Raw genomic sequence first — 27429 nt, forward strand, 5'->3', positions numbered from 1 at the left:
TCTTCCTTGCGATGCCCTTTCTCTTATCTCTCCCTCCATACCACCATGCTTTCACATAACTGATCCAAGGTACTTAAATTCATTATTATTATTTTGCATTCTTTTTCACATTCAATTCCCACTCTATATGGGCATACAAAATCTACAACCTCACGTATGCTTCGCTCACAAACCATCACTTTACTTTTGTTGACATTTACTTTCAGCTTTCTCCTTTTACAGACACTATCAAAAACACTGACCAAATTTTGTAAGTCACTTTCATTTTCTGCAATGAGCACTGTGTCATCAGCAAACAGTATTGACTTAATCACCCACTTCCTTCCCTCAGCGTGCATTCTTACTCCAACTTCCCCAACTTTGCCCTTCATTTCTCTCATAACACCATCCATATAAATATTGAACAACCATGGTGACATGACACAAACCCTGCCTTAAACCCACTTTTATCTCAAAATGTTCACTTGTTTCTCCACTAATTTTGACACATACAGATGCATGCATCCTTAAGATGTAAACAGGATTTTGTATTTCCTCTGTGGTATTGTAGCACATGCAATGTTTGACCAAACTATAGTGTGTGGTAGGAACACTAAGCCTGCCAGTACTAAGCAGAACAGTGTTAAACTCTTAAAAAGTATAGAAACTCTGCCCTCAAGGAAGGAGTCACACCTTGATTGTCACACACAGGAGGACACAGCTGAACAACAGAGGACGTAACAGGGGAGAGGCAGAGGCTGGGGATAACGAGTGGGAGTCCGGGACTAACCAGGGGTGCGGCACCAGGTGGTGATCGGGGTGTTGGTGAGGACATACTGGGGCGTGAGCTCCCAGTTGGGGCAGGCATAGCAGGAGGGCAGGGTGACCACCGCCCCAGGACTGCTCACATCCACACCCAGGTAGCCAGAGTCTGCGGTCAGGGTCGCCTGGATGGCCTGCAGCACCCCAGCATCATCAACCCCGACCTGGAGGAAGAGGTAGAGGAGGAGGAGGAAGGGGAGGAGGAGTTATGGACAGGAAAGACATTGCACACATTAACACTAAAAGTGAATGGGGCAACTTTGACAATGTGGTTCAGCAGTAACCAGGACATGAGTTTATGGGCAGGAAGATGGTGCAAACCTTGATCTGCTGCCTTACAACTCTGTTTGTAAGAAGTTGATGAGTAGCCACAGATCTGAGTGTCTATCTCTGTCTTTTGTCTTGTGTTGCATCTTACGCACAAGGATATAAAGAGACTACAAGAAGCCAGTTAATCTACATGCATAGAACTATTCCCACTCTGCACTCCCCACTCATAAATCTATCTAACCTCTACTTAAAACCTTCACTTCTGTTTGTACTGACTACACGGCTGCCCGCTTGATATGTTGCATTCATCCCCTACTCTTTTCATAACTAACTTCTGGTCTGACTTCTTTCTCACATATTCAATTTCTAACTGTTGCTGTTGATTCTAGAATATATTTTCAGCATATCTGCTTCATCAACACCACCTCTTGTCAAGCCCTCAACCCATCTGGATACTTCAATTAGATCACCAAGAGAATCTAGGCATTTCCAAAGAATGTAAAGCAAATTATTTAATATCTGTGTATGATGAGGTTCAAATTCTTGCATATTATAGATAACCTTTTAAGATCCAGGCAAGCTCTGAAGTGAGTGAGTGAGTGAGTACCTTGTATGTGCAGAAGTAAGGTTCCCTGCCGCCAATGATGGTCATGTTGTCACTCAGGCTCAGCTGGAGGCGCACCGGCTGGCGTGTCTTGTAGGCGGCCACAGCGGCGGCCGTAGACACAATGTTACACTGGTCAATCTTGGCCCCAAAGGCTCCACCCAGGCGCTTGCAGGACACATTCACCCTGGAAGACCACGAAGGCGTGATACAACTGCTCAAATGTGGCAAGAAGACTCAACCAAGGTACAGCAAGCACTGGAAGGTTTGGGCAATACCAGAGATGACCTCAGCCAGGCCTCCCTCACCAACCTCTGGACCACAATGCTGCAGGTAATTAAGTCATCCAAATACAATAAAAAAATCTCCACATGTACTTCATAAAAAGCTTGCTCCATCTATTGACCTGAGCGATGACTCCAAATTTGTCAAATGTGTCTAACCATGTCTGCCATTCCCTCTGTAACCCTGTAAGTGCTGCTACAAGTAAATGGCTGGCTGAGGCCTACAACTTGATGCAGCCCCTCGGCAGGTGCTGGCTGCCCTCCGCTACTCACTTGTTGTCTGGGATGCCCAGCACCTGGGCGATGGCTTGCTGGGTCTCCGACAACCACTGGCTGGAGCTGTGCACATCAAAGCCGATGTCGGTCGGGTTCACCACCGTCACCTGCAGGGCAAGACACACCACTGAGGGACTGTTGTGCCTCTGCAACACAGGCTGTGTCACTGTGTCAAGCTGTGCTCATGTGTATCCTACACACACACACATTGAACACCCTTATCAATATGTACAGTTAAGGCCTAAAATATGCTCTAGCTCAGTGATGCTGTGATATACAGCCTCGCCAGCCAACCTGAGTCTCCATGTGGAAGTGGAACTGTCCGCCCCTCTCCATGGCTCCCTCAATGATGTGGGTGGAGGCAGCAAACCCAGCTGAGAGAGGAGATAGGTAAGTATATCATTTAAGAAATGATCATGTGTGGCTTCACAACACATCTGACTGGGTCACCATGAGCCAGAATATCAGTCCCTAAAACCCATGTGACACAAGGTCAACCCAAACCCTACGTGCTACAACCAAGTAAGCACAGTGGAAGTGTTCACCTGCCACGTCACCCACAACAACTGGAGAGTACTGGTTGGGTGGGAGAGGCTGGGCGAGCGCCTCTTGGACGGTCAGGACGGGGGGCTGGATGTCATCGTAGGTGACTTGAACGGCCGCCCTGCCAGCATATGCTGCACTTCGGCCGGTAGCCACAATCAGGCCCAGCGGCTGGCCATAGTAGCCGACGCGGTCACTGGCAAACACCTGTGGAGGCAGTGGCTGTGAAATAGGCAGAAGGAATGGCAGAAGAAATGGACAAGTTATATAAAAGCCAATGTCTGTTTGTATTAAAGAAAAGGATGAAGTGAAGACTGTGTAGATGAATTCAACACTGCAGCTTGCACCTAATGGCCATTTTGCAACCAGCACCATTAAAAGACTGAGAGAAGAAGCCAAGAAGTGCACAAAGAGCAAGGTGGAGAACAATATGCTGGGTGCATCAGAGGGACAGAAAGCAAGCATCAGGGATCAGGAAACAGACACAGGTTGAAGATAGTCTAACAGTTAAGAATAAGAAATGGACATGGGCAGGTCACAGTACATTCATGTAAAACTGGCAACAGATGGGTGATCAAAGACAAAGAGTGACAACCCTCCCATCTTTAAATAATCCTGGCTGGCAGCAAGAGAAAATGTGTGATGTAGCAGCCTGGGAGGTGGAACAAATCATTTAGGGCAACATGTGATACAGAAGCCAGATGAGAGGCAAAAAAACTGTTGCAATGAACTCACAGGTTGAGTGGTATCAGGCCCAGAGAAAGCAGCAAAGGACAGGAGGTTGTTGACGCCGGGAATGTCGGCAGCACTCACGAAGGCCACAACCCCTGAGATGGCCTAAGGAGAACAGAAACTTAAGTGCATGGCCGGGATACACATGCAGGTTTTTCTTTCCTCTTGCATGCCCGTACATTATCATCCCTGGCTTAATACCCACCGTTGCCAGATTATCGTACTCAGAGCATAGCATTTTCCGATTTCTGACGCCTAACTATTGGTAAGAAACATCAGGAGTCAACTATTTTAACGATCTTTACAAGTGAATCTCCTTATTGGGGTCCACGAGGCAGTTTTTGGGTCGGAAGTCGGTAAATATAAGAGGCTGAGTGAGACAATCTGGCAATGTTGTTAACACCTGTTCTTCTTTAACAACAAGGGAGGCAGCTAAAAAAAAAAAAAAAAAAAAAAAAAAAAAGGCGTGCACAACACAGCTTCGGGAAAAAAAAGCCAGAGGAGAGGTCAATTTCAGGTGGAGAGGTGTTTTGATACTCTCATGATTCATATTTCTGAATCTGTTGGTGGGAATGATGCATGCCCCCCCCCCCTTTTTTTTTTTACAACACACAGCTCAAGGGCACAAAAAAAGGAAACAATAATAAAAAAGCCCGCTACTCGCTGCTCCTAAAAAGAATCCAAAGAGGTGGCCGAAAAGAGGGGTCAATTTGGGAGGATGTTTTGAATGCACAAATGACCAAAGGAAAGCTAAGAATGTGCCAAGCTCGCTCGCTCGCTCTCTCTCTCTCTCTCTCTCTCTCTCTCTCTCTCTCTCTCTCTCTCTCTCTCTCTCTCTCTCTCTCTCTCTCTCTCAGCTATATCATCCTCTTTAAATTATCCCTGTACTCTTTGAACTAAAAAAAGTTGAGGTTTTCTGTCATCTATCTATGTAAATCTCTCTCTCTCTCTCTCTCTCTCTCTCTCTCTCTCTCTCTCTCTCTCTCTCTCAACTATCTCATCCTCTTTAACCTGTCTGCTGCGATTGGCACGGAATTGGCTTTCACTGGTAGCCTGGTAACATATACTCCCAGGTCTTTCTCTGGCTCTGTGGTGGATAGTGGAGTATTTCCCATGCGGTATTGGTGTGCTGGATATTCCCTCCCAAGGTGCAGGACTTTACATTTTTCTTCATTGAATTGTAGCAGCCACTTTTTGTTCCATTCCTGTAGCTTGGTGAGGTCTGACTGTAGGAAATCCGCAGTCAAGGGGTTAAATTATCCCTGTAATATTTGAACTAAAAAAAGTTGAGGTTTTCTGTGCCTATCTATTCTGTTCAAGTTCCTCACCAGGGCAGCCGAGGCATCGATGGAGGCAATGTGTGCGTTGGCCTGTGTGGAGGTGACAAAGAGGCCATAGAGCTCTCCGGGCAGGGCAGGGAACTGTTGGGTGTACTCTGCCTCGCCTGTTGTGGATAAAGGAAGGTCCATGAGAGGCTGTGTGTTGTGGAGGAGGGAAGCCATGCAGGGTAGAGAGGAGACTAGTGGGAAGTGTACTGCTAGGATGGAGGAATACAGGAAGGAGGTGGAATGGTGATGTGAAGAATGCAACAGTGGAGTGAAGAAGGAAGTGAATGAACAGGGAAGACTGGAGACTTTTCTGCCTTGGATGTCCACAAAGGAAACAGGGCATCAGAGCTACACACGGATGAATGTTTAAGATAGAGAATAGCTTTTGATCAAGACTCACAGCCTAGAATACATTTGTACATACAATGCATTTACAATGGCCCCCTTCCCTCAACCCCTACTCATGCACACACACACACACACACACACACTCACCACTGCACTGGATGGGTGCCTCAATCTTGGGCACGGGTTCTCCCACGGGCCATGTGTCTGCGTTCGGTGGGAAGATCTGCTGTGCACTGGACACGGGGCGCTGCAGGTCGCTGCCGCCACTCAGCACTGCACTGCTGGCCGTGTCACCGAGGATGCCCAGCACCGTCTGGAAGAAACAGGGAGTTAGGATGGAGTGCATGATTACTATGCTGCACTCCAACATGCTGCCCCAGCATAATTATGGTCAGTGTGTGAACAGGGTGTATTCACTGCTTGCTGACTCACCCTGTACAGCAGTGTCTGGGTGAGGGACACCTTGTACTCTGGTGTGGTCCCAGCCGGCTGGCTGTCAGGCACAACCTCGGAGGCCAACGCTGCCAGGGCCTCCTGCAGCACAGCCTCGTCCTCCAGGCTCTTCCCTGCCAGGGCCGCCTCCGTGGCTGTGGCCCGAACCTGAACACAAGGAAGCACCAGCTCCAGTAAATTAAGTCAGTCTGTGATGATCACAGTGATTCTTTTAACCTTTCTTTTACTTCTCAAGGGAGCTAAATGTCAGCCATCAGCTCCTCCTCCTTGGCAAAACATACAACACACAGACTCTCATTCCTGTGCCCCTGAGAGGCAGCAGGATGGAGATGCCACTGCCTGAGCCACCACACTCCACCATCAACTTACAAAGGTTGGACTGATGCCGCCGTAAACAATGACGGGCGTGTCCAGCACGGTGTGAGCAGCAGCTGTGTCTACTCTCAGCTTGAAGCCGGCAGTGACGTCAGCCAGGGCGGTGGTGGTCCTTGGCCGCACCTGTGGTGGTAACACTGGGTCATGCAGTGCCAACCTGAACTGTCCAGCTATTGAAATGAGTGTGTGACCTGCTTCCCAGACTGTGCCTAATGTTTACAGACTAGAACCTCTCCTTCCCCTTGCTGACCTTGATGGTCCTGAAGATAACATCATCACCCAGCGGCGGCAGACGCAGCTCCAGGATGACCTGACGGCTGCCCACCAGGTCCAGCGCCAGCAGCTGCTCCAGGGTGTGCTGGCTGCTGCTGCCGTCGGTGCTCACTGTGCAGGGAAGCCGTCAATCAGTGTGTGGAAAATGGGTAAAAAAATTTGCTGTTACGCTGCACTCTTGAGTGCTTTCAACTCTCAAAGGAATTTCCTGCTCCAAATACTGGACAAACATTTGCAACAACATGAGTAAGAGTGACATCCCTGGATGACTTAGCACACCCTGGAACCATTGAGACAGTAACTCAGCAGCCTTGAGCGCACCTGTTGTGACGATGGCACCGGCGGCCAGCAAACCCACAAAGAGGTCAGATGGGAAATCAGGGTGATTCACTTTGGTGGCAAGGTTTCCTGCCCAGCTGCCCAGCTGCAGACAAGTTGGAGAACACATTGTAAATCATTGAATAAATGTGCACCTATCATGCAAGACAAGACATTATTACTATTATACTTAAATCACAACTAAACAGGTTATGCCTTTTTATTTCCTAGCTTTTAAAAATTCTTTGAGGCCAGCACACACTGTCCAGCCTTACATTCCTGACGGAGGTGTTGGCAAGGTACTTCCAGGTCTCTGCCAGCTGGCTGACATAGCTGAACCCTGCCAGGGAGGCACTGGCACTGGCGAACTGTTCCATGAGGCGAGTGATGGAGACATTGGCACCAAACACAAGAGCCTCGGTAGACGGCTGCACAACACTCATCTCTGGGATGTCGCCCGTGTAGATGTACTCAGTGTATGACCCACCGTACAGGGCTGGGTTGAGGAGAGGCAGATTTAGTACACACACACACACACACACACACACACACACACACACACACACACACACACACACTGTATGCTTACTCTGAGGTCTCTTAGGACATGGCAACAAGACAGATGAACATAACACAGCCAGGACAGGGACAGATGGGCCACTCACCCTGGGCAGTGTTGCCACAGACCAGCGTGTAGCTTGTCCCGTCAGGAAGGCCACCCAGGATGTCAAGCAGCTCCTTCAGGGAGAGCAACATTAGGCTAAACTACTCCATAACATTACCTTATTCCCTTTCCTTTCATCTTGACTCCAATGGTAGAGCCAAAGAGGGGACTTGAGCCTCCTAAAAGTTCTACCAGCCTCTTCTATTACTTCTCAAACTGACTTGTTCCTTTCATTTAACACAACTTCTGCTCCTCCTGAACCCCAAAAGTCTCCCCCCCTCCCTGTGCCTCCCTCATGAAATCTATATGTCAGGCAGCAATTCTTGAATTATCAAGTGTTGAACTATCTTTCATGGACATGGCAAAGTTTATGTTAGATCTGTGATAGTGAGACAGGAGCAGTGAGTGTGAGAGTGACCTGCAGTGTGGTAGGTTGGTGCCAGGTGGACGCCTTGAGCTGCAGGGAGCGGGGAACACGCTGTTGCTTCTTGGCTGCCTTCCTCTGCAAGTAAGTCAGGTTCAGCACTGGTCAGTAAAGTAACCTTTCAGTCTTATGCATCTTGTACATTACTTTGCTCTAATAAGACATGTAATAAATACTTTCCTCCACCATGAGTTACAACTATCATCAATACTGTGATTTATGCCAGTTTATAGACTTGCTTTATTATATGAGCTTTGTCTGCTGCAAGAGGTGGAGGGACTGAAAGTGTGAGTGGTGTCTGTGAACCAAGTTATATACATCAATACAGAATAAGGATCAGACTCAGACTCTGTGGAGGCTTAAATCTATTAGGTACAATGGCATCATGAAACATGGAAGCAGCCTTGCCCCTCTCACCTCCTGTTGCTTCTTCCTGCAGCATTCCTTGCCAGCAGAGGAGCACCTTGTCTTGTGGGCATCCTGCAACAGACAGTAGAACTCAAAACTGTGACTCCCAACACTTCGTAATAAAACAGTTTAAGAGCACACTGCCTGCCAGCCACCCTGAAGGGGAGCTACCCACCTCAATATCCGTCGGCGTGATGGACTTGAAGGCCTCCAGGATGGGGCGGTAGCCAGTGCAGCGACACATCGTCCCGTCCAGCTGGTGCTCCACCTCCTCGGACGTCCACTGGGCCTTGCTCTGGGACAGCCTGCAGACACACACACATTGGTTTGGACACACCTGTCAGTAGAGAGCTGTAGGGTGCCATGCCCACAGTAGCAAGGGGGCCTCTTTCTACCCTTGCTTGGAGTGGGTATATACCTACACGTGGAGTCAAGGCCCGCAGTCACCCAAGTCTCCTGTCATAAGTGCATGGGCTCAGTGTGCTCTGTTATCACTGCCAAGATATGACAACCCTAATAATAATGACATGAATGATACAACTGCCAGTCTCATTGTTCATCTGACGGCAGGCCACATCCCACGTGGGTATACACACCAACCAAACAATATAGCTACAGTCCCCTTGCTTCACACACACAGAGTACACAAACTTATGACTTCAATCCTACTGTTGAAAAGGGGAAGTGAAGTCGCTGAGTTAAGTGGATGCAAGAAAAAAAATCAGCGCGGTTCACATGGGCAAATTTTCCTCTGTGCCGGCATCTCGTGTTCCCGTTTTCTCGGCATCTTATTCCTTCTTTGCTGGACCACTTGTTCACACGATACCTGGAGTTTGTTTCTGCGACCGGCAGCGCACCTTGCGGCCAGTCTCGCACTATCTAGTGTTTACAAACACCACCTGTGACACCAAGTCCACGGCTGAATTTTGGCGCGTTTTTTTGTTTTTTGACGTGTCTGATGTATAATTTTAGACCTCCTTTCAATAGAGACCTGTGTTCATGAATATGCCAGGAGTACGTTGATAGGGTATTGAGTACTGAAATATATTGTGTTGTGATGAATCAAATTGGTAAAATCGTTTTCCATCCACCAAAAGCGATTCGTTCTGGTTGTTTATATTTATGTAGAGTAAAAAAAAACATGGGCTCCAGTCAAAGTGCCCATTATTGGGTACTGAGTCTTGGTTTACTGGGGTGTATTGGAGAAGAGCTTTGCACGAAGCTTGTGTTTGGAGTAATCACGATCTCTCGGGTCCCAGAGGTATCTATGCTCTTCTGCCAACTCGCACAGGGATTTTACTACACTTTTAGGCCACACCAACTCGTTTGACATTATATATGATTGTAATATTGACGTGAGAAGGCCACAAGAGTTTCCCAAAACAGGAGCAAGATGACCGTCCTCACGGAACCACGGGAACACGGGAACTTGTTCACAACAAGGGTGCCGGAACTCAGTTTCGGCGCAACTTTGTGCCGAAACATAGGGAAACTTTTCTCGTGTGAACCGGGAACATGTCTTACCGACACAAAAAAATAGTTTTCCTCCATAGAAATACAAATACTTGGAATGATTTAGCTTATGTGGCGAAGGGAAAAAAGTGGACCAATGGACCGTATTGGCTATACAGGCAGCGCCACATGTGGCCACTCAACTCCAAGCTGAATTTTCCATAGAGTTCAAATTATAGAATAGATCTCGAGTGCGTCTGAGGCTGTCTCAGGGATACACGGCCATGATGTCGCCGTCGCCCCAAGCCGATGATTTCACACACTTCACTCCTACTCGATATCAGTTGTTCTCCATGTCAAATAGTAGAGTCAGGAAATGGGGTAGGAGTAAAGTGTGTGTAGTCGTTGGCTTGGAGCGGTGGCGGCACCAAGGCCTTGTATCTTGGAGGCAGCCTCAGACGCACTCTAGTACCAAACTTGAGTTCTATGGAAAGTACTGCTTTGACAGTTCACTGAGTGGCCGCGTGTGGAGCTGCCTGTATAGCCAATACGGTCCATTATAAATACGGGTATGGCGACAGGACCACGTACGCGATTGTAGCTCAGGAGGCCCTGTATGCTACAACAAGGGAAATACGTACAATAGGTAAAAACATTCACACACACTCACCCATACATGTTCATGACCATGCCGGGGGTGCACCAGCCACACTGCGTCCCCGAGTACTCGGTGAGGCGCTTCTCAATGGCGTGGTAGCCGTCATACTTGTTGCCCAGCCCCTCGATGGTGGTCAGCTCCCAGCCCACGCACGCCAGCACCGGCACAAGGCACTGCAACACAACGCAACACACTCAACCACCAACACAATGAAAAAAAGAGAACAAACAAGAACTACCGGTATAGCGAAACCTGATTGGCGAGTCCATTTTGGCGTTGGCTCCCTCGGGTCCTTTCCTCCCCTCGATCTGCTCTGCCACACAGTCCCAACACCTATATCTCTTCCTCTCATATGTTAGTTATAGGTGACATAGGAGAGGAAAATTAGGTGTTGGGACTGTGTGACAGAGCAGAGGGGAGGAAAGGAGAAAAGACCCGCGAGAGCCAACGCCAAAATGGACTCACCAGTCTGGTTTCCCTATAGGTCAATGGTAAGTTAATAACACACTTCAGCAAGAACCACCGCTGCAAAGGCACACCCTCTGTGGACTGTGGGGAGAGCCATGGCCAAGGATAAGTGAAAGGCTGATTTGGTATCCCGGAACAGGTCATCCCAGGCACACACACTTTCCCTTATCCTTGGTCATGACCCCTGTGACCTCGTCCCCCGGAGTTGCCCCTCACGTACTCTCAGTCCGGCGGTACTCACGGCGTTGATGGTCATGGTCCTGGAGGCCCCGGTGTTGGGGTCCGTGACGGTGGCCACCACGGTGCAGGCGCCGCACACCCCAGAGTAGCAGGTGGTGCGAGTGCCCAGCAGCCCCTGGTCACGCAGGAACGAGGCCAGCCGTGTGGTGGGCGAGGCGTCCCCGACTGCAAAGGTAATAACGGCAGTAGCAGATGGTAGTAGTAATAATGATAGTAGAATATAGTGGTAGTAATGACGGTGGTGCGAGTGCCCATAGCAGCCCTTGGTCGAGCAAGACCCTCTCTCGGCCTGGGGGGCGAGGTGGGCGATCGAGGCGTCCCCTACTGCAATAAGGGTAGTGATAGATGATAGTAGTAGCAGACAGTAATAGTAATAATGGTAGTAACAGATAGTAATAGTAATGATGGTGGTACGAGTGCCCATAGCAGCCCTTGGTCGCGAAGGAATGAGGGGCGAGCAAGACCTTCTCACGGCCTTGGGGGCGAGGTGGGCGCGGCGTCCCCTACTGCAATAAGGGTAGTGATGGTGGTAGCAGATATAGTGGTAGTAATAATGGTAGTAGCAGATAGTAGTAGAAATAATAGTAGTAGCAGATAGTAGTAGTAATAATATGGTAGTAGCAAATAGCAATAATAGTAGTGGTATGCTGTAATAGTGATAGTATCTGCAGCTGACTTGCCTGATGATGGGCGAGCCTCCCATAACTCATTCTGCGAGAGGGGTTCCTCTTTGGCCGACTGGTTAAGGAGTGGCACTTCCGTCTCCCTGGTCGCGGGTTCGATCCCCCGGCGTCGGCAAAACCTTTCCTCGTCTAGATTAATTTCTCGCGTGTTTCGTTATACGCAGTGGTCGTGAGGGAGTGTAGTAAAGAGAAAAGTCTGGCGTTTCAGCAAATTGTTTGTATACCTAGCAGCTGCATGATGGTCATGCAGGAACGACGCGAAACGTCCCCGACTGTAAGGGTAAAACGTGGTAGTAACAGTTCCAGTACGTAATAGCGGTAGTAGTAGTGATAGTAGCGTCATGCTATTGTTATTGCTAGTAATATTACCCCCGTATGCTCGGTGGATGACAGGGGAGACAGGCTGGCTTACGTGCTGCACTGATGCAGGTAATATAGAGGGGGGACTGTAATATAAGGGCAGATTAGGAGTAGCGTGAAATAAATTTGATATGTCTGTCGTCAGGAGTCGCTCTGAACACTCTAGCTAGATTCCTTTGTCGTCCCCTTCCAATATAAAAAAAAGTCTTTGTAAAACAGTCGCTGGGGGGCTCCCGTGGTCCAGTGGTAGAGTCTCCGCCTTGCGCTCCGGCAGGGTGCTGGAGCGTATAAGTTCGAATCCTTTCCGGTGCCAGTGGAAGTGGAAAGGTGGGCTCTTTCCGACACCCCCAGCCCCGTTGTTGGGGCTCCTCCACTTGAAAGAATTGGTCATCTCTCTACCCGCCGTCTGGGTTGTTGCGCGGCATGCACCGCCTTCCTCCCTTGGGGTATTGCCCCTACGGAAAAAAAAAAAAAAACCAATCGCCGCTCGCCATAACGTCCAGCTTTTGTTTCTGCTCGTGAGTTCTTGGGAAGGCGGGGCGGCCGGTGTCAGTGATAATCCTCGTCATACGGTCGCAGTCACTACTCGGGAGCTTTAATTTGCGGTGCTTCTGGTGGGAGATTAGCCTGTCCTTTAACCCTGGTGCGGGAAAGGCCTGCTGATCACCGTACGTCGCCAGTCTCCACCGCCACGAAGGGCAGGTGAGCAGGGAGGGCCCTCGCAGGGAGCCCAGAGTCAACATGGCCGTGGCGTGCATTGTGTTTCAGCTGTATTCGCCCCTCTTAGTCCCCACCCACTTATCCTGTCACTTTCAGAACGCACTGGGTGAAGAATAAGCGTGTGTGTGTGTGTGTGTGTGTGTGTGTGTGTGTGCTTACCTAATCATGTGTTTACAGGTGAGTCAAGCTCTTAGTGCCCCGTCTCTTGAAGCATCCTATTTTTATTTTGAACTGTGAGTGTTTTGGCGCACACGTCCTCTTCCAGTAGTGTATTCCATTGAGTTATTGCTGCCCGGTAATCTGACTTTTCCTGGCTTAAGATTAATGAATTAGTCTGACAGCCTCACACCTACCATGACGGCCCCACACTTACCACGACGCCCCCAAATAACATTGAGTTAACGTATTATAGACATCTCGCGTGAGGGTAATACGTATGTGTTGTATTTTGGTGTCTGAAAAATACAGTTCAGTTATTAATAGCTTTCGGAATATGAAAGCAACTTGTATTTACTGATAAAAGTTTGAGCGCAGCCTATAAAGGACATCGCATTTTGGCAGCGGGGCACAGGTCAGGTTAGATTTTGTTTGGGTCACGGTTCACTGACGCGCTGATATCTCGTCACCTACATGATCAAGTGCTTTTCTTTTGTCATATAAAATGTGTTCTACTAATCTTCAAACCTCCCGGAAATCATTAGGAAAGAGACGAGGTATCGGCGCATCAGCATTACCAATCAGGCGAATTTTCACTCCACCTGGTCCTCTGTTTGCCCTGACTTCTATAATTTCAGGGGTGCCACTCCCATCTGCTGTTCTACGCATGACTTGACCTGCCCAAGTCCGTTCCTTATTATCAATCGTATTAAAAGCGCTTGTCACACTGACCTTCATACTGCTTTCCGTTGATGGTGAGGGTCAAAGACATCGTGGCTTCTTCCTTGACTCAACCTGGGAAAAGAAAAATAATCATAAAGCGGGTTCTCTCGTTGGCCAAACTCACCCTGTCCAGCTTATCAGGGGTACAGATGGCTAGTTTTGTATCGTGAAGAAAACATAAACCAATGCCAACAGGAAAGGGTCACTTGTATTGGTCTTGTGTAGTTTTATTTTCTGCTGTTGAATGTGTCCCCCAGATGGTGAAAAAAAAAATAGTTAGGTTAAACTACGAAAAGGTGCCAGAAAAAAAAGTGATAAGTAGTAGTAGTAGTAGTAGTAGTAGTAACTGACACTATATCTTAAGCAGTGTGTTATGCCGTGGGATAACAAGCATAGGGAGCGAAGACCCCATGCAGATAGGCTACAACTCACCTATCACTTAGGGGGAGGGGGTCGAGGAGAGGACGCTCCTTGAGGAAGGTTACAAGCATATTCCCGTCTTTTAGTCGCCTGCCTGTAATGGAATCTCAACAACAATTGCGCTACCTGCTCAGAACCACGGCTGCCATGGCACTGAAGTCCCCTTATCTCTGGCCCTTCTCCTGCCTCCTCTTCTTCCTCCTGCTCTCCTCCCCCCGTGTTCCACTCCTCCATAACTTAACAAGCAAACACTTTCTTCCCCCTCTCCCTCACATCCCTGTTTCCTACTTTCTGTCCTCCTCTCTCCCCCGTCCTCCTATCCACGTCTTTACCAACAATAACAAGAACAAGAACAAGAACAAGTGCTAGATCCTTTAAGTTGGAACAAGAAATAAGAAGTTCGATTACGAAATGCGCGGCGTTAAACTCAAAAGCGTTCAATGGGTTAAGGACTTGGGGGTCAAAATCGCGTCAAACCTCAAATTCTCACAGCAATGCATCGATGCAGCAAGTAAAGCTAACAGAATGTTGGGTTTCATCAAAAGAAACTTTTTATTCAAGAATAAAGATGTAATACTTCCGCTCTACAATAGTTTAGTCAGACCCCACTTTGAATATGCTGTACAGTTTTGGTCTCCCCACCATGCAAAGTACATTGCTAAATTAGATGATGTTCAGCGTCGGGCAACAAAAATGATCCCTTCCTTGCGCAACAAATCCTACAAAGAAAGGCTTTCCACCCTTAACATGTTCTTTCTTGAGAAACGTCGCCTCCGAGGAAAACTGATCGAATGTTTTAAAATACTTAATGGTTTCACGAATGTAGACAGATCAAAATTGTTGATGATCGATGACACTTTGCGAACGAGGAACAATGGTATAAAACTCAAATGTAGACAAGTAAATTCGGACCACCAAATTTTTCTTCACCAACGTTGTAGTGCGAGAATGGGAATAAGCTCCCACCTTCAGTGGTCCAGTGTAACACGATTGACTCCTTTAAAAACAAGCTCGACCGTCACTTTCTTGAACTTAATATTAACTAGAGTAGAAATGCAACGTTTTGGAGCCATCTGATTAATGTAGAATCAGATCACCTATTATAGTCTGGACCATGGGGTCCGTGTGGTCTGATTTTCTACGTAAATATATGTAAATCACTCGTTTCCGTCCACTCTCCTCTTCTTCACCGCTTTAAAAAAATCATAATTATTAGCCTCTCTCTATAGTTAAAGGAGAGGGACTGTTGCTTAATTAAGAGATTTGCTTGGTGGTATTTATACGCGCCAGAACCTGACTAGCATAGAAGCATACGGTATAAGTTACCTAAAACAGGGGAGGTCTCAATGCCGCCCCTGCCGGAAAGCGAGTGTTAGCTATGTGACCTTTTCCTTTTCCTTCCTTTAAAGATTTACCCCTTAACAGGGGACAGGGCCTTTGGCCTAAAGGCGGCCCTGTAAGGGGGAACGGCAATTAAAAACTCGTGACGGGGGTGGGGACGCCCCCGCCGCCGCCACAGACACTAGTAACAGCCGTCGAGCAGCGACGGAGGCACGGGCCCCCCGGGCAGGCGCCCAGTAGCAGCCCGTAGCAGTACACGGGCGAGCAACCGACCAGTCAACTTGACCGAAGCGGGGGAGCTCAAAGCGAGGATGACCAGGCGGGTCAACCTCGCCGCTGCGGAAGGGCCACCCGGCTGTTCGCCCACGAAGGGCTGGCGAGCCACTCAGCTATGTGACTTGCTTAGCGGTATTTATATGTTCCAACACTACTGACTAGCTAGCATAGGAGCATACAAGTTAACTAGAGACACCAACTGCCTAACCTAGAGTGAAAACAGGGAAGGCCTCAGTGATGGCTCTGCCGGAGAAAGACGGCTATGAAACTTGGTTGCCGGTATTTATATGGTCCAGTCTAATGGACATAGCTAGCGTAGGAGCATGTAACTTGATTAGAAACACCAGCTGCCTTACCTAGAGTGGATAAAAGGGAAAGTCTCAGTGATGACCCTGCCGGAGAACGACTGTTGGCTATGAGACTTGTTTGCCGGTATTTATATGTTCCAGGGTAATGGCCGTAGCAATCAACAGCCTAAGTTATCGAATGATATCAGTAATACGCCGTTTCCATGCCTATTTCATCACCGTGACTCTAATATTTCTGTGGCCTGATACTCTATCGCTGCGCCATATCATGTGTGAACAGGCTAATGATTGTGACGCCCTGCTGGTCAGATTATCAGAGGCGGTGGTGATGGGCAGTTTTGTATCGCAAAAAGAAAAAAAAAAAAGATAAGAAAACCATCGCCAACCGGAAAGGATGACTGGTACAAGGGTTTTGTTTGTACAATCAGTGTTATTTTTGTGTAGCTGTTGTTGTTGTTGTTGACTTTTTGTTTCCCAGATGGCGAAACTATTGTAGGGTTAACCTGGGCGATAGGTGGTGGTGGTGATAGTGATGGTGGTTTGGTAGTAATAGTAGTAGGGGTAGTAATAGTAGTAGTAGTAGTAGTATAGTAGTAGTAGTAGTAGTAGTAGTAGTCGTAGTAGTAGTAGTAGTAGTAGTAGTAGTAGTAGTAGTAGTGAAATAGAAGTAGTAGTAGTAGTAGTAGTAGTAGTAGTAGTAGTAGTGAAATAGTATAGTAGTAGTAGTAGTAGTAGTAGTAATAGTACTTAGTAAGGGAGGCGATGGTCGAGTGGTCAGCGTGAGGGGGTACTGAGCCCGGAGGTTCGAGTCCCATGCACACCGAGTGGCGGAAGATTACCTATACATGCTGTCCACAGCTTCAAGCAATCCTAACTTCAGCGACTAAGGTCAAGAGGAGCACTGGGGGGGGGCATCTTGGGCCAAGCAAGAATCATACTATAAATAAATTAGACTGCGCCACTAACGGACTGGGGGCGTCCAAGAGACCCCTCAAGAAAGCCTATCGGCGCTATCGGCAGCACTTAAACTATTATTATTATTATTTTTATTAATAATAATAATAATAATAATAATAATAATAATAATAATAATAATAATATTAATAATAATAGTGGTAGTAGTAGTAGTTCTGGTAAAGTGGTAGGATATAGTAAAAGTTGTGGTAGTAGAAGTTGTATATAGCAGTAGTAGTTACTGTTGTAGCAGTAAATATATTGGTAGTAATAGTAGTACGGTAGTAGTAATTTCATAACCTGCGACTATAGAAATATGGGTTGGAAATGTGACATCGTTACTCGACAACGTGTGTGTGTGTGTGTGTAATTCATCTCTTGGTCTGCTGCGGGTCTCTCTCGAGACAGCCAGCCGTTCCCCTACGGAAGAGCACAGAGCTCATAGTACCGATCTTTGGGTAGGACTGAGACCACTCACACACAACACACCTCAACAACGAGGTCACAACTCCTTGCCTGACGTCGCGTACCTACTCACTGCTAGGTGGACAGGGACAGGGACAGGGAATGTGAAGAAGATAACAGGAAGATGAACAGGGAATGTGAAGAAGATAAACCCAACTTATCTTCACCCGGCCGGGGAACTGAACCCCGGTCCTTCTGGTTGTGAGCCAGGACGCTCTACCCCTGAGCCATCGGGCCGTGTGTATGTGTGTGTATGTGTGTGTAGGCGAGGCATACAGCTCCCCCGCAAACAATGACATGACAACTGACCACTTATCGACTGTGATTTTAATACTTATTAAAGTGTGTAAAAGAATGTCACGTATCATATATAACCCCTTCTTGCCCCGCCACCCGGGGAGAGAGAGAGAGAGAGAGAGAGAGAGAGAGAGAGAGAGAGAGAGTGAGTCATGGTGCTTGATACTCGAGTTGATAATTTTAGTGATATACAGATGTGATAATATTACTCACGTTGGACGCCTTCATATCACACCAAGAAAACATGGTGACACACACACACACACACACACACACACACAGTTTTTCGTTTCGTTCCTCTTATATTGTTATTTAATATTTTTTTCTTTTTTCCTTTTCTTATTCTGTTATTTTTTTCTTGTTACTTTTTTTTTGTTTATTCGTTTCTTTTGTTCTTTTCTTTTGTTTAGTTTTCTTCTCGTTGTTTTATTTATTTTTTCCTCGTTTCTTTTTTTTTTGTTGTTTATTTTTCTCGTTTTTTTTATATTAGTTTCGTTTCTCTTGTTTCCTTTTTTCTTAATTTGTTTGTCTTTTATTTGTTTGTTTCTCTGTTCTTGTTCCTTTCCTTGTTTAAATTTCTTCTGTGTTTTTTTTTCCATCAATTTCGTTTCTTTTGTTTTTGTTTAATTTGTTTGTCTTTATTTGTTTCGTTCCTCTTGTTCCATTTTTTTCCTATTTTGTTTGTTTTTTATTTGTTTCGCTTCTCTTGTTACTTTCTTGTGTTTAATTAAGTTCCTGTTTGATTTATTTTTTTATTTCGCCGCCCAAGCACACACATTTGTCATAGGAGTTATGGGCATTTCCAGGGGTGGTTTTAAGGCGCTGGTGGTAGTGTGACCCTTCTCCTGTACCCTGAACCTAAAGAAACACTCACGAGAATCCGTTTAGTCTCCTTTTTGGCCTTTGGAAATAGTTGACGTGAGAGGCGGAAGCGTGTGGGAATACTGACCCTTGTTCCTGTTTTCATTTGTTTGACTTGCTCCGTCGGAAGAGATGGCGGGCAAGGGATGAATGCAATGCACTAACTTATTTTTTCTTCTCTACTTCCCAACAGGACACAGATCGAGGTACGGTGATCAGCAGCTACGAGTACACGCAGGCCAGGGCTAGAATGTCGAGGGAAAAGAGGAAATGCCAAGGGAAAGGGAAAAGTGCTACTGCAAGGAGGGAAAAGAGGAAGTGCCAAGGTTAAGTGCCAAGGGGAAGAGTGACACCGGAAAGAGTGCTAAGGGAAGAAATGCCATGGTGAAGAGTGCCAAGAGAAAAGCTAAAAGAGAGAGCGCCAAGGAAAAAAGTGTAAATTAAGGGAAGAAATGCCAAGGGAAATAGTGCCATGGAAGAGAGCCAAGGGAAAGAGTGCCAAGGGGAAAGTGCCAAGGGGAAAGTGTCAAGAGGAAAGTGGCAAGGGGAAAGTGCTAAGGGAAGGAGTGCCAGGGAAACCAAGGGAAAGAGTGCAATGGGAAAGAGTGCCAAGGGAGAGTGCCGAGGGGAAAGTGCCAAGGGGAAAGTGTCAAGAGGAAAGTGCCAAGGGGTAAGTGCTAAGGGAAAGAGTGCCATGGGAAAGAGTGCCATGGGAAAGAGTGCCAAGGGAAAGAGTGCCATGGGAAAGAGTGCCATGGGAAAGAGTGCCAAGGGAAAGAGTGCCAAGGGAAAGAGTCCCAAGGGAAAAGAGTGCCATGGAAAGAGTGCCAAGGGGTAAGTGCCATGGGAAAGAGTGCCATGGGAAAGAGTGCCATGGGAAAGAGTGCCAAGGGAAAGAGTGCCAAGGGAAAGAGTGCCATGGGAAAGAGTGCCATGGGAAAGAGTGCCAAGGGAAAGAGTGCCAAGGGAAAGAGTGCCATGGGAAAGAGTGCCATGGGAAAGAGTGCCAAGGGAAAGAGTGCCATGGGAAAGAGTGCCAAGGGAAAGAGTACCAAGGGAAAGAGTACCAAGGGAAACAGTACCAAGGGAAAGAGTACCAAGGGAAAGAGTGCCAAGGGAAAGAGTGCCAAGGGAAGAAGTGCCAAGGGAAAGAGTGCCAAGGGAAAGAGTGCCAAGGGAAAAAGTGCCAAGGGAAAGAGTACCAAGGGAAAGAGTACCAAGGGAAAGAGTGCCAAGTGAAAGAGTGCCAAGGGAAAAAGTGCCAAGGGAAAGAGTACCAAGGGAAAGAGTACCAAGGGAAAGAGTGCCAAGGGAAAGAGTACCAAGGGAAAGAGTACCAAGGGAAACAGTACCAAGGGAAAGAGTACCAAGGGAAAGAGTGCCAAGGGAAAGAGTGCCAAGGGAAAAAGTGCCAAGGGAAAGAGTACCAAGGGAAAGAGTACCAAGGGAAAGAGTGCCAAGGGAAAGAGTGCCAAGGGAAAGAGTGCCAAGGGAAAGAGTACCAAGGGAAAGAGTGCCAAGGGGAAGAGTACCAAGGGAAAGAGTACCAAGGGAAAGAGTGCCAAGGGAAAGAGTGCCAAGGGAAAAAGTGCCAAAGGAAAGAGTACCAAGGGAAAGAGTACCAAGGGAAAAAGTGCCAAGGGAAAGAGTACCAAGGGAAAGAGTACCAAGGGAAAGAGTGCCAAGGGAAAGAGTGCCAAGGGAAAGAGTACCAAGGGAAAGAATACCAAGGGAAAGAGTGCCAAGGGAAAGAGTGCCAAGGGAAAGAGTGCCAAGGGAAAGAGTGCCAAGGGAAAGAATACCAAGGGAAAGAGTGCCAAGGGAAAGAGTGCCAAGGGAAAGAGTGCCAAGGGGAAGAGTGCCAAGGGAAAGAGTGCCAAGGGGAAGAGTTACAAGGGAAAAGAGTGCCAAGGAAAGAGTGCCAAGGAAAGAGTGCCAAGGGAAAGAATACCAAGGGAAAGAGTGCCAAGGGAAAGAGTGCCAAGTGAAAGAGTGCCAAGGGGAAGAGTGCCAAGGGAAAGAGTGCCAAGGGAAAGAGTACCAAGGGAAAGAATACCAAGGGAAAGAGTGCCAAGGGAAAGAGTGCCAAGGGAAAGAGTGCCAAGGGAAAGAGTGCCAAGGGAAAGAGTGCCAAGGGAAAGAGTGCCAAGGGAAAGAGCCAAGGAAAAGTACCAAGGAAAGAGTACCAAGGAAAGAGTGCCAAGGAAAGATTGCCAAGGGAAAGAGTACCAAGGGAAAGAGTGCCAATGGAAAGAGTGCAAAGGGTAAGAGTGCCAAGGGAAAGAGCGCCAAGGGAAAGAGTACCAAGGGAAAGAGTGCCAAGGGAAAGAGTGCCAAGGGAAAGAGTGCCAAGGGAAAGAGTGCCAAGGGAAAGAGTGCCAAGGAAAAGAGTGCCAAGGGAAAGAGCGCCAAGGGAAAGAGTACCAAGGGAAAGAGTGCCAAGGGAAAGAGTGCCAAGGGAAAGAGTGCCAAGGGAAAGAGTGCCAAGGGAAAGAGTGCCAAGGGAAAGAGTGCCAAGGGAAAGAGTGCCAAGGGAAAGAATACCAAGGGAAAGAGTGCCAAGGGAAAGAGCGCCAAGGGAAAGAGTACCAAGGGAAAGAGTGCCAAGGGAAAGAGTGCCAAGGGAAAGAGTGCCAAAGGAAAGAGCGCCAAGGGAAAGAGTACCAAGGGAAAGAGTACCAAGGGAAAGAGTACCAAGGGAAAGAGTACCAAGGGAAAGAGTGCCAAGGGAAAGAGTACTAAAGGAGTAAGGGAAAAAAAGAAAGCCAAAGGAAAACTCACACGTAGGAGATAAAAATAACTTGTGTTCGTGTTTGTGTTAGAGGAAAACTGTAATCGTAATGGTCCCTCAATTGTGTTGCGCCGTGTGGGTTTGTGTTACAGAAAAAAAAATCGAGTGGCAATATGCTCTGTGTTGCGTGTGCCATCCGTGCAAGGTTGTGTTGGTGGAAAACTAACTGTATATATTCCGTGGGACTGTCTTGCTGGAAAACTTGCCCGTATAATAGTGTTGCGTGAATACCTAGTTATTGTGGAAGAAGGATCAGATAATCGTTAGAAAATTGGTATTGCTGGAAAACTCGTGGATAAAAGTGATAAGTGAGAATTAGTAGAAAGACGGAATTTGTGTGTGACAAGTGACAAGTGGGAAGGTGACGTGGAAACAGGTAGTAATGAGACCAAATTTGTGTTGTCGGAAAACTCTCATGGATAAAAGTGACAAGTGGGAAAGTAACGTGGCAACAGGTAGTAATATAAGACCAAATTTGTGTTGCCGGAAAACTCGTGGATAAAAGTGACAAGTGGGAAGGTGACGTGGAAACAGGTAGTAATATAAGACCAAGTTTGTGTTGCCGGAAAACTCTCGTGGATAAAAGTGACAAGTGGGAAGGTGACGTGGAAACAGGTAGTAATATGAGACCAAGTTTGTGTTGCCGGAAAACTCTCGTGGATAAAAGTGATAAGTGGGAAGGTGACGTGGAAACAGGTAGTAATATGAGACCAAGTTTGTGTTGCCGGAAAACTCGTGTATAAAAGTGACAAGTGGGAGGGTGACGAGGAAAGACAAAAAAAAGTAGTTACCATAGTGTTAGACGATATTTGTGTTGCCGGAAAACTCTCGTGGATAATTTTGATGAATGTAAAGTTGACGTAGAAAAAAATGAGTAGTTAGAATAAATTTGTGTTGCAGGAAAACTCGTGTATAATATTAATAAGTGGGAGTAGTAGACAGGCGAAATTTGTGTTGCCGGAAAACTGAATTATGTTGCGTGAGAATATTTACCAAGGAAAAAAAAGACGTTAGAAAGAGTACATATAAAAAATGCTGGAAAACTTGTATAAAAGTAATAGTATTGTGTTGCGTGGGGATTTAAAGTGTTTGTGTGTGTGTGTGTGTGTGTGTGTGTGTGTGTGTGTGTGTGTGTGTGTGTGTGTGTGTGTTGGCTTTTGTATATTCACGTAGGTACATAAAGATACTGACAATGTGGTAAATAAGGTCAGCAGATAATTAAACAATGGTGATAATAATGATAACCAGAAAAACGAGTCACTATTAGTTGAAAGAAAATATACATAGGTTGGTATTCTTAGACGCTGCCGACTCTCACATCAGTTGTTTCTAAAGGCCAAAAAAGAGGTAAAGTGCGTTTTCATGAGTGTCCTTCAGACTTCATGGTACAGAAGCCTTGACGAACTCATACAAGGTTAAAAAAATACCCCTGGGAATGCCGCCAGCTCCTACGAAACCTATGTCAAAGGTGTGCGCTTGGACAACGGAATGTTTAATTAATGATATGGTCCATAGTGTGCGTTTCTTGCCCACGAGGAAGACGAAGACACGAAGGTAATGTAGTACGAATGACGGAAGCTTTACTAACTTACGAAAAACAACGAAGGAAATGCACTAAAGGCTGGAGCTTTGCAAACTAAGGAAAACAAGAAGACACGAAGGAAAATGCAAAAAATGGCGGGCTTTGCAAACTAAGGAAAACAAGAAGACACGAAGGAAATGCACTAATGGCCGGAGCTTTGCAAACTAAGGAAAACAAGAAGACACGAAGGAAATGCACTAATGGCCGGAGCTTTGCAAACTAAGGAAAACAAGAAGACACGAAGGAAATGCACTAATGGCCGGAGCTTTGCAAACTTAGGAAAACAAGAAGACACGAAGGAAATGCACTAATGGCCGGAGCTTTGCAAACTTAGGAAAACAAGAAGACACGAAGGAAATGCACTAATGGCCGGAGCTTTGCAAACTTAGGAAAACAAAAAGACACGAAGGTAATGCACTAATGGCCGGAGCTTTGCAAACTTAGGAAAACAAGAAGACACGAAGGAAATGCACTAATGGCCGGAGCTTTTCAAACTTAGGAAAAACAAGAAGATACGAAGGAAATGCACTAATGGCCGGAGCTTTGCAAACTTAGGAAAAACAAGAAGATACGAAGGAAATAATGATAATAATGATCACCAGGAAAATGAGTCACTAGTAGCTGAAAAAAAAGTGTTTCTAACCTACGTGAGAACAAGAAGACACGAAGGAAATAATGATAATAATGATCACCAGGAAAATGAGTCACTTGTAGTTGAAAAAAAAGTGTTTCTAACCTACGTGAGAGCAAGAAGGCAAGAAGGAAATGGTGATAATAATGATCACCATGGAAAGAAAAAAAAAATGTCGTGTGTCTAATCTACGAGAGACAAGAAGATACGAAGGAAATGAGTAACTGAGGAAAATTGTAATGCTGAAGGACGAATAAATAAGAAACATATATCACGGCAGCCACTATAAATGAAATTCGCCTGCCACACTAATGGGCTGGGGCCGTCCAAAAGCCCCATCGAGACATCCTACCGGCTCTACAGGCAGCAAAAAAAAAAAAAAAAAAAAAAAAATGTTACAGAGTGCTTTGATTATACAGTAATATAATTACAGAGCAAAAGTAGTGTTGAAGAAGCAGAAGAGTGTATTGTTCTTGGCCGAAAACAAGTGGTGAAAAAAACTCTGGGTAAAAGGATAAAAAAATAGTTCCCTGCAAAGAAAAACACGTGATAGAAGGTAAAGTTAAGTTGGGGGCATACGCTGTAGCAGTACGTGGCCTCGGTGCTCATCTCCGTGACATTGGCCCTGAGCCTGTGGTAGGAGGGAACCCATTACCCCCGGGACACGGGGCCAGTGTGACATCCGGGTTACCACAGTTTACTTTCCCCAGGTACCCATTTATCGACCAGCCCGAAAGGGAGGATGCCCGGGCCGGGATTCGAGCCCGGGCCCGCGGAGTAGTAGCCAAGCGCGCTGACCACTAGACCACGAAAGATAATATGAGGGAGGGGGAAAAAGCCCGTCTCGGCACCTCAGTTCGCCTGTTTGAAAAGCCTCTCGTAGAAGTTGCTGGGATTTTCATGGACTGATTTCTAGCTGATTCAAGTGATAGTTTAACACGACTTAATGCACCATGAACGAGAGTGTCGCCCATGAAAACCCGGTTAGTCTTCTCTGTGGCCTAAGAAAATAGTAATGGGAACCTGATGCGTTTAATAATACGAACAAAGTGTCTTACTAAGGATATAAGCTATAGTTCCCGGTTAAGAAACATGATACAGTGTGACAAAATACGTAGAAGGAAAGGAAAAATAAAGTGTCTTGACAAGAATAAGAAATAGTTCCCCTTCAAGAAACATGATACAGTGTGACAAAATACGTTGAATGTGAAAAAAAATAAAGTGTCTGCTAGAATAAGAAGCAGTTCCCCTTTGAGAAACACAACAGTGTGACAAAATACGTGTAAGGAAGGGAAATAAAGAGAAGTGTCTTTGCTAGAATAAGAAATAGTTCCCCTCTAAGAAACATGATACAGTGTGACAAAATACGTGTAAGGAAGGGAAAGAAAGAGAAGTGTCTTTGCTAGAATAAGAAATAGTTCCCCCCTAAGAAACATGATACAGTGTGACAAAATACGTGTAAGGAAGGGAAAGAAAGAGAAGTGTCTTTGCTAGAATAAGAAATAGTTCCCCTCTAAGAAACATGATACAGTGTGACAAAATACGTGTAAGGAAGGGAAAGAAGTGTCTAGATAAGAATTAGTTCCCTGTTAAGTAAATTAGAAACGTGTGATAGAAAACGCATCGTACGGGAGATATATATTATGAGAGGTGAGGCGAGGAGGAAGAAAGGCAAGGATTTATAGAACCAAGCAATGGTATTTCCTCCTCCGCCTCCTCCTACTACGAAGATCAGCGAAAGGTAAATACGAGTTATTTCCATAGTTCTCTCTCTCTCTCTCTCTCTCTCTCTCTCTCTCTCTCTCTCTCTCTCTCTCTCTCTCTCTCTCCCCACAGCGAGGGATTACCTTCTCTGTCGTTATTATTATTATTATTTTTATTATTTGTTGATGATGATGATGATATTTTTTGTTTTTTCTCCTTTTTTCCTTCAACAGCTTTACAACAAGTAATACTCATCTATTACCTGCAAATTCATCCTTGTTTGTCTCCTTCAAAACGACAACTAATAGGAAACACCTTCACTCAAGCCTGTCTTCACAAATCGCCGATCCACGTTAACCAATGCGTTCGATCCTCCCTCAGGCAGTCAACGGAATTCCCAAACCTTTATCGACCAAAGTCACTAATCTGTGACTCAGTCACGACGCCGTATAGTGTTTTGTCCCAAGGCAGAAGTGTGAATCTTGTTACTGACCATTATCTTGCTGTGACAACATGCGATAAAACGCGATGATCGGACACTCTTAAAGACTGATTATTGTGAGGTGTGGGTGTGAAAGGCGGACGACGACGACAACGGCTAGAAAAATTGGAAACATGGAAAGACGGGCAACAGCAAGTCGCTTGGCTTGGTACCTACGAGGTTGCGCGCTCCGGTTATTTGATCTACCTGACAGCAGCTAGGGCACGTAGTACGGTACGGTACGGTACGGTAATATTTTTCGTAATTCGAACCCGAGAATAATACCGTACCGTACCGTACTTTAAAAGCGACTCCGTATTCCAAAATTGCTCGCACAATGCGAAACAACTTCAAAAGTTCTGAATGTATCAAAAAAGTTTTTTTTCACCAAAAGAAAGAGCAAAAAAAGATATAAATTTCGAGGTAGAATTTTTTGCTCTGTATATTGTTTCTTTAATAAATTTGATGTACATTACGCTATGTATACGTAGTTGTGATTTACTTTAAACATTTCCTTACCTCAGTGTCATGACCAGTCACTCTTTGGCACTAAGGGATTTTTTGAGGTTGGTTGTCATTTTGGTCAGTCGCACTTCCAGTTTATTCAGCAAACAGTCAAATGTTCCAGAAGTCATCCATAGATACTCAAAAAAACTTTTCGTCGTACATATGCGAGCTTGACAATACACATTGTTGTAGTCAACACGTCTTTCTCGCTGCTTTTTAAAGTCGTGAATCCAGCAAGATCTGCCGACATCCAGGTCATCTAATTTCAGAGACACAGTCTCACTTACAAACAATTTTCTTGAGAATTTTGACAATGACATTGCGCCGAGTGGGCGTGACCAAAACCTAAACAATGACTGACCGTAGATACTCAAAAACTTATCGTCGTACATATGCGAGCTTGACAATACACATTGTTGAAATCACCACGTCTTTCTCGCTGCTTCCGTGGTCTAGTGGTAAACGTGCCTGGCTTCTACTCCGCGGGCCCGGGTTCGAATCCCGGCCCGGGCAGTCGGCGTGCAGCTCACACAGCATCCTCCCTCTCGGGCTGGTCGATAAATGGGTACCTGGGGAAGGTAAACTGTGGTAACCCGGATGTCACACTGGCCCTGTGTCCCGGGGAAATGGGTTCCCTCCTACCACAGGCTCAAGGGCCAATGTTACGGAGATGAGCACCGAAGCCACGCGCTGCTACAGCGTATGCCCCTAACTTTACTTTTAACTCTCTCGCTGCTTATTAAAGTCGTGAATCTAGCAAGATCTGCCGACATCCAGGTCATCTAATTTCAGAGACACAGGGCCATTCTTACAGTCGTTTCCGAATGTTCGGAAGACGGTCCCTAACACGTTCCGGTGGCTTCTACAGTAGTAGTAGTATAGTAGTAGTAGTAGTAGCAGTAGTAGTAGTAGTACTAGTACGACTACTACTACTACTACTGTAGAAGCCACCCGAACGTGTTAGGGACCGTCTTCCGAACATTCGGAGACGACTGTAAGAATGGCCCACAGTCTTACTTACAAGCAATTTTCTTGAGAATTTTGACAATGACATTGCACCGAGTGGGCGTGACCATAACCTAAACAATGACTGACTTCCCGCTCGATTTTCCCTCTTCCGATGTGGACACAGAATCGCTTAATAGGCGCACCTAACATGACCATAGCCGATCTAGGATTCAGGACGTTTTCTAAGGTAGAGGATGCATATTTATTTTTTGTAGTTCCACCAGGGACACCAGATGGCAAAT

General features: G+C 46.3%; 1 protein-coding gene across 1 annotated transcript in view; it reads right to left on the reverse strand.

Annotated features, from left to right (window-relative positions):
- The window catches only part of LOC127001981 (xanthine dehydrogenase/oxidase-like), a 49172-nt gene that overhangs the window by 15970 nt on the left and 5773 nt on the right, over positions 1–27429 (reverse strand). The window contains 20 exon segments of the mRNA XM_050867296.1: positions 770–965; positions 1679–1862; positions 2233–2342; positions 2530–2609; positions 2781–2985; positions 3514–3615; positions 4839–4954; positions 5334–5499; positions 5619–5786; positions 6009–6137; positions 6265–6398; positions 6609–6711; positions 6881–7101; positions 7271–7343; positions 7688–7771; positions 8111–8173; positions 8277–8406; positions 10224–10384; positions 10921–11084; positions 13571–13633. Of these exon segments, the coding sequence (XP_050723253.1) occupies positions 770–965; positions 1679–1862; positions 2233–2342; positions 2530–2609; positions 2781–2985; positions 3514–3615; positions 4839–4954; positions 5334–5499; positions 5619–5786; positions 6009–6137; positions 6265–6398; positions 6609–6711; positions 6881–7101; positions 7271–7343; positions 7688–7771; positions 8111–8173; positions 8277–8406; positions 10224–10384; positions 10921–11084; positions 13571–13610 (2629 nt within the window). The 5' untranslated portion in view covers positions 13611–13633.

This window comes from Eriocheir sinensis, chromosome 22, assembly GCF_024679095.1.
Source record: "Eriocheir sinensis breed Jianghai 21 chromosome 22, ASM2467909v1, whole genome shotgun sequence".
NCBI lineage: Eukaryota > Metazoa > Arthropoda > Malacostraca > Decapoda > Varunidae > Eriocheir > Eriocheir sinensis.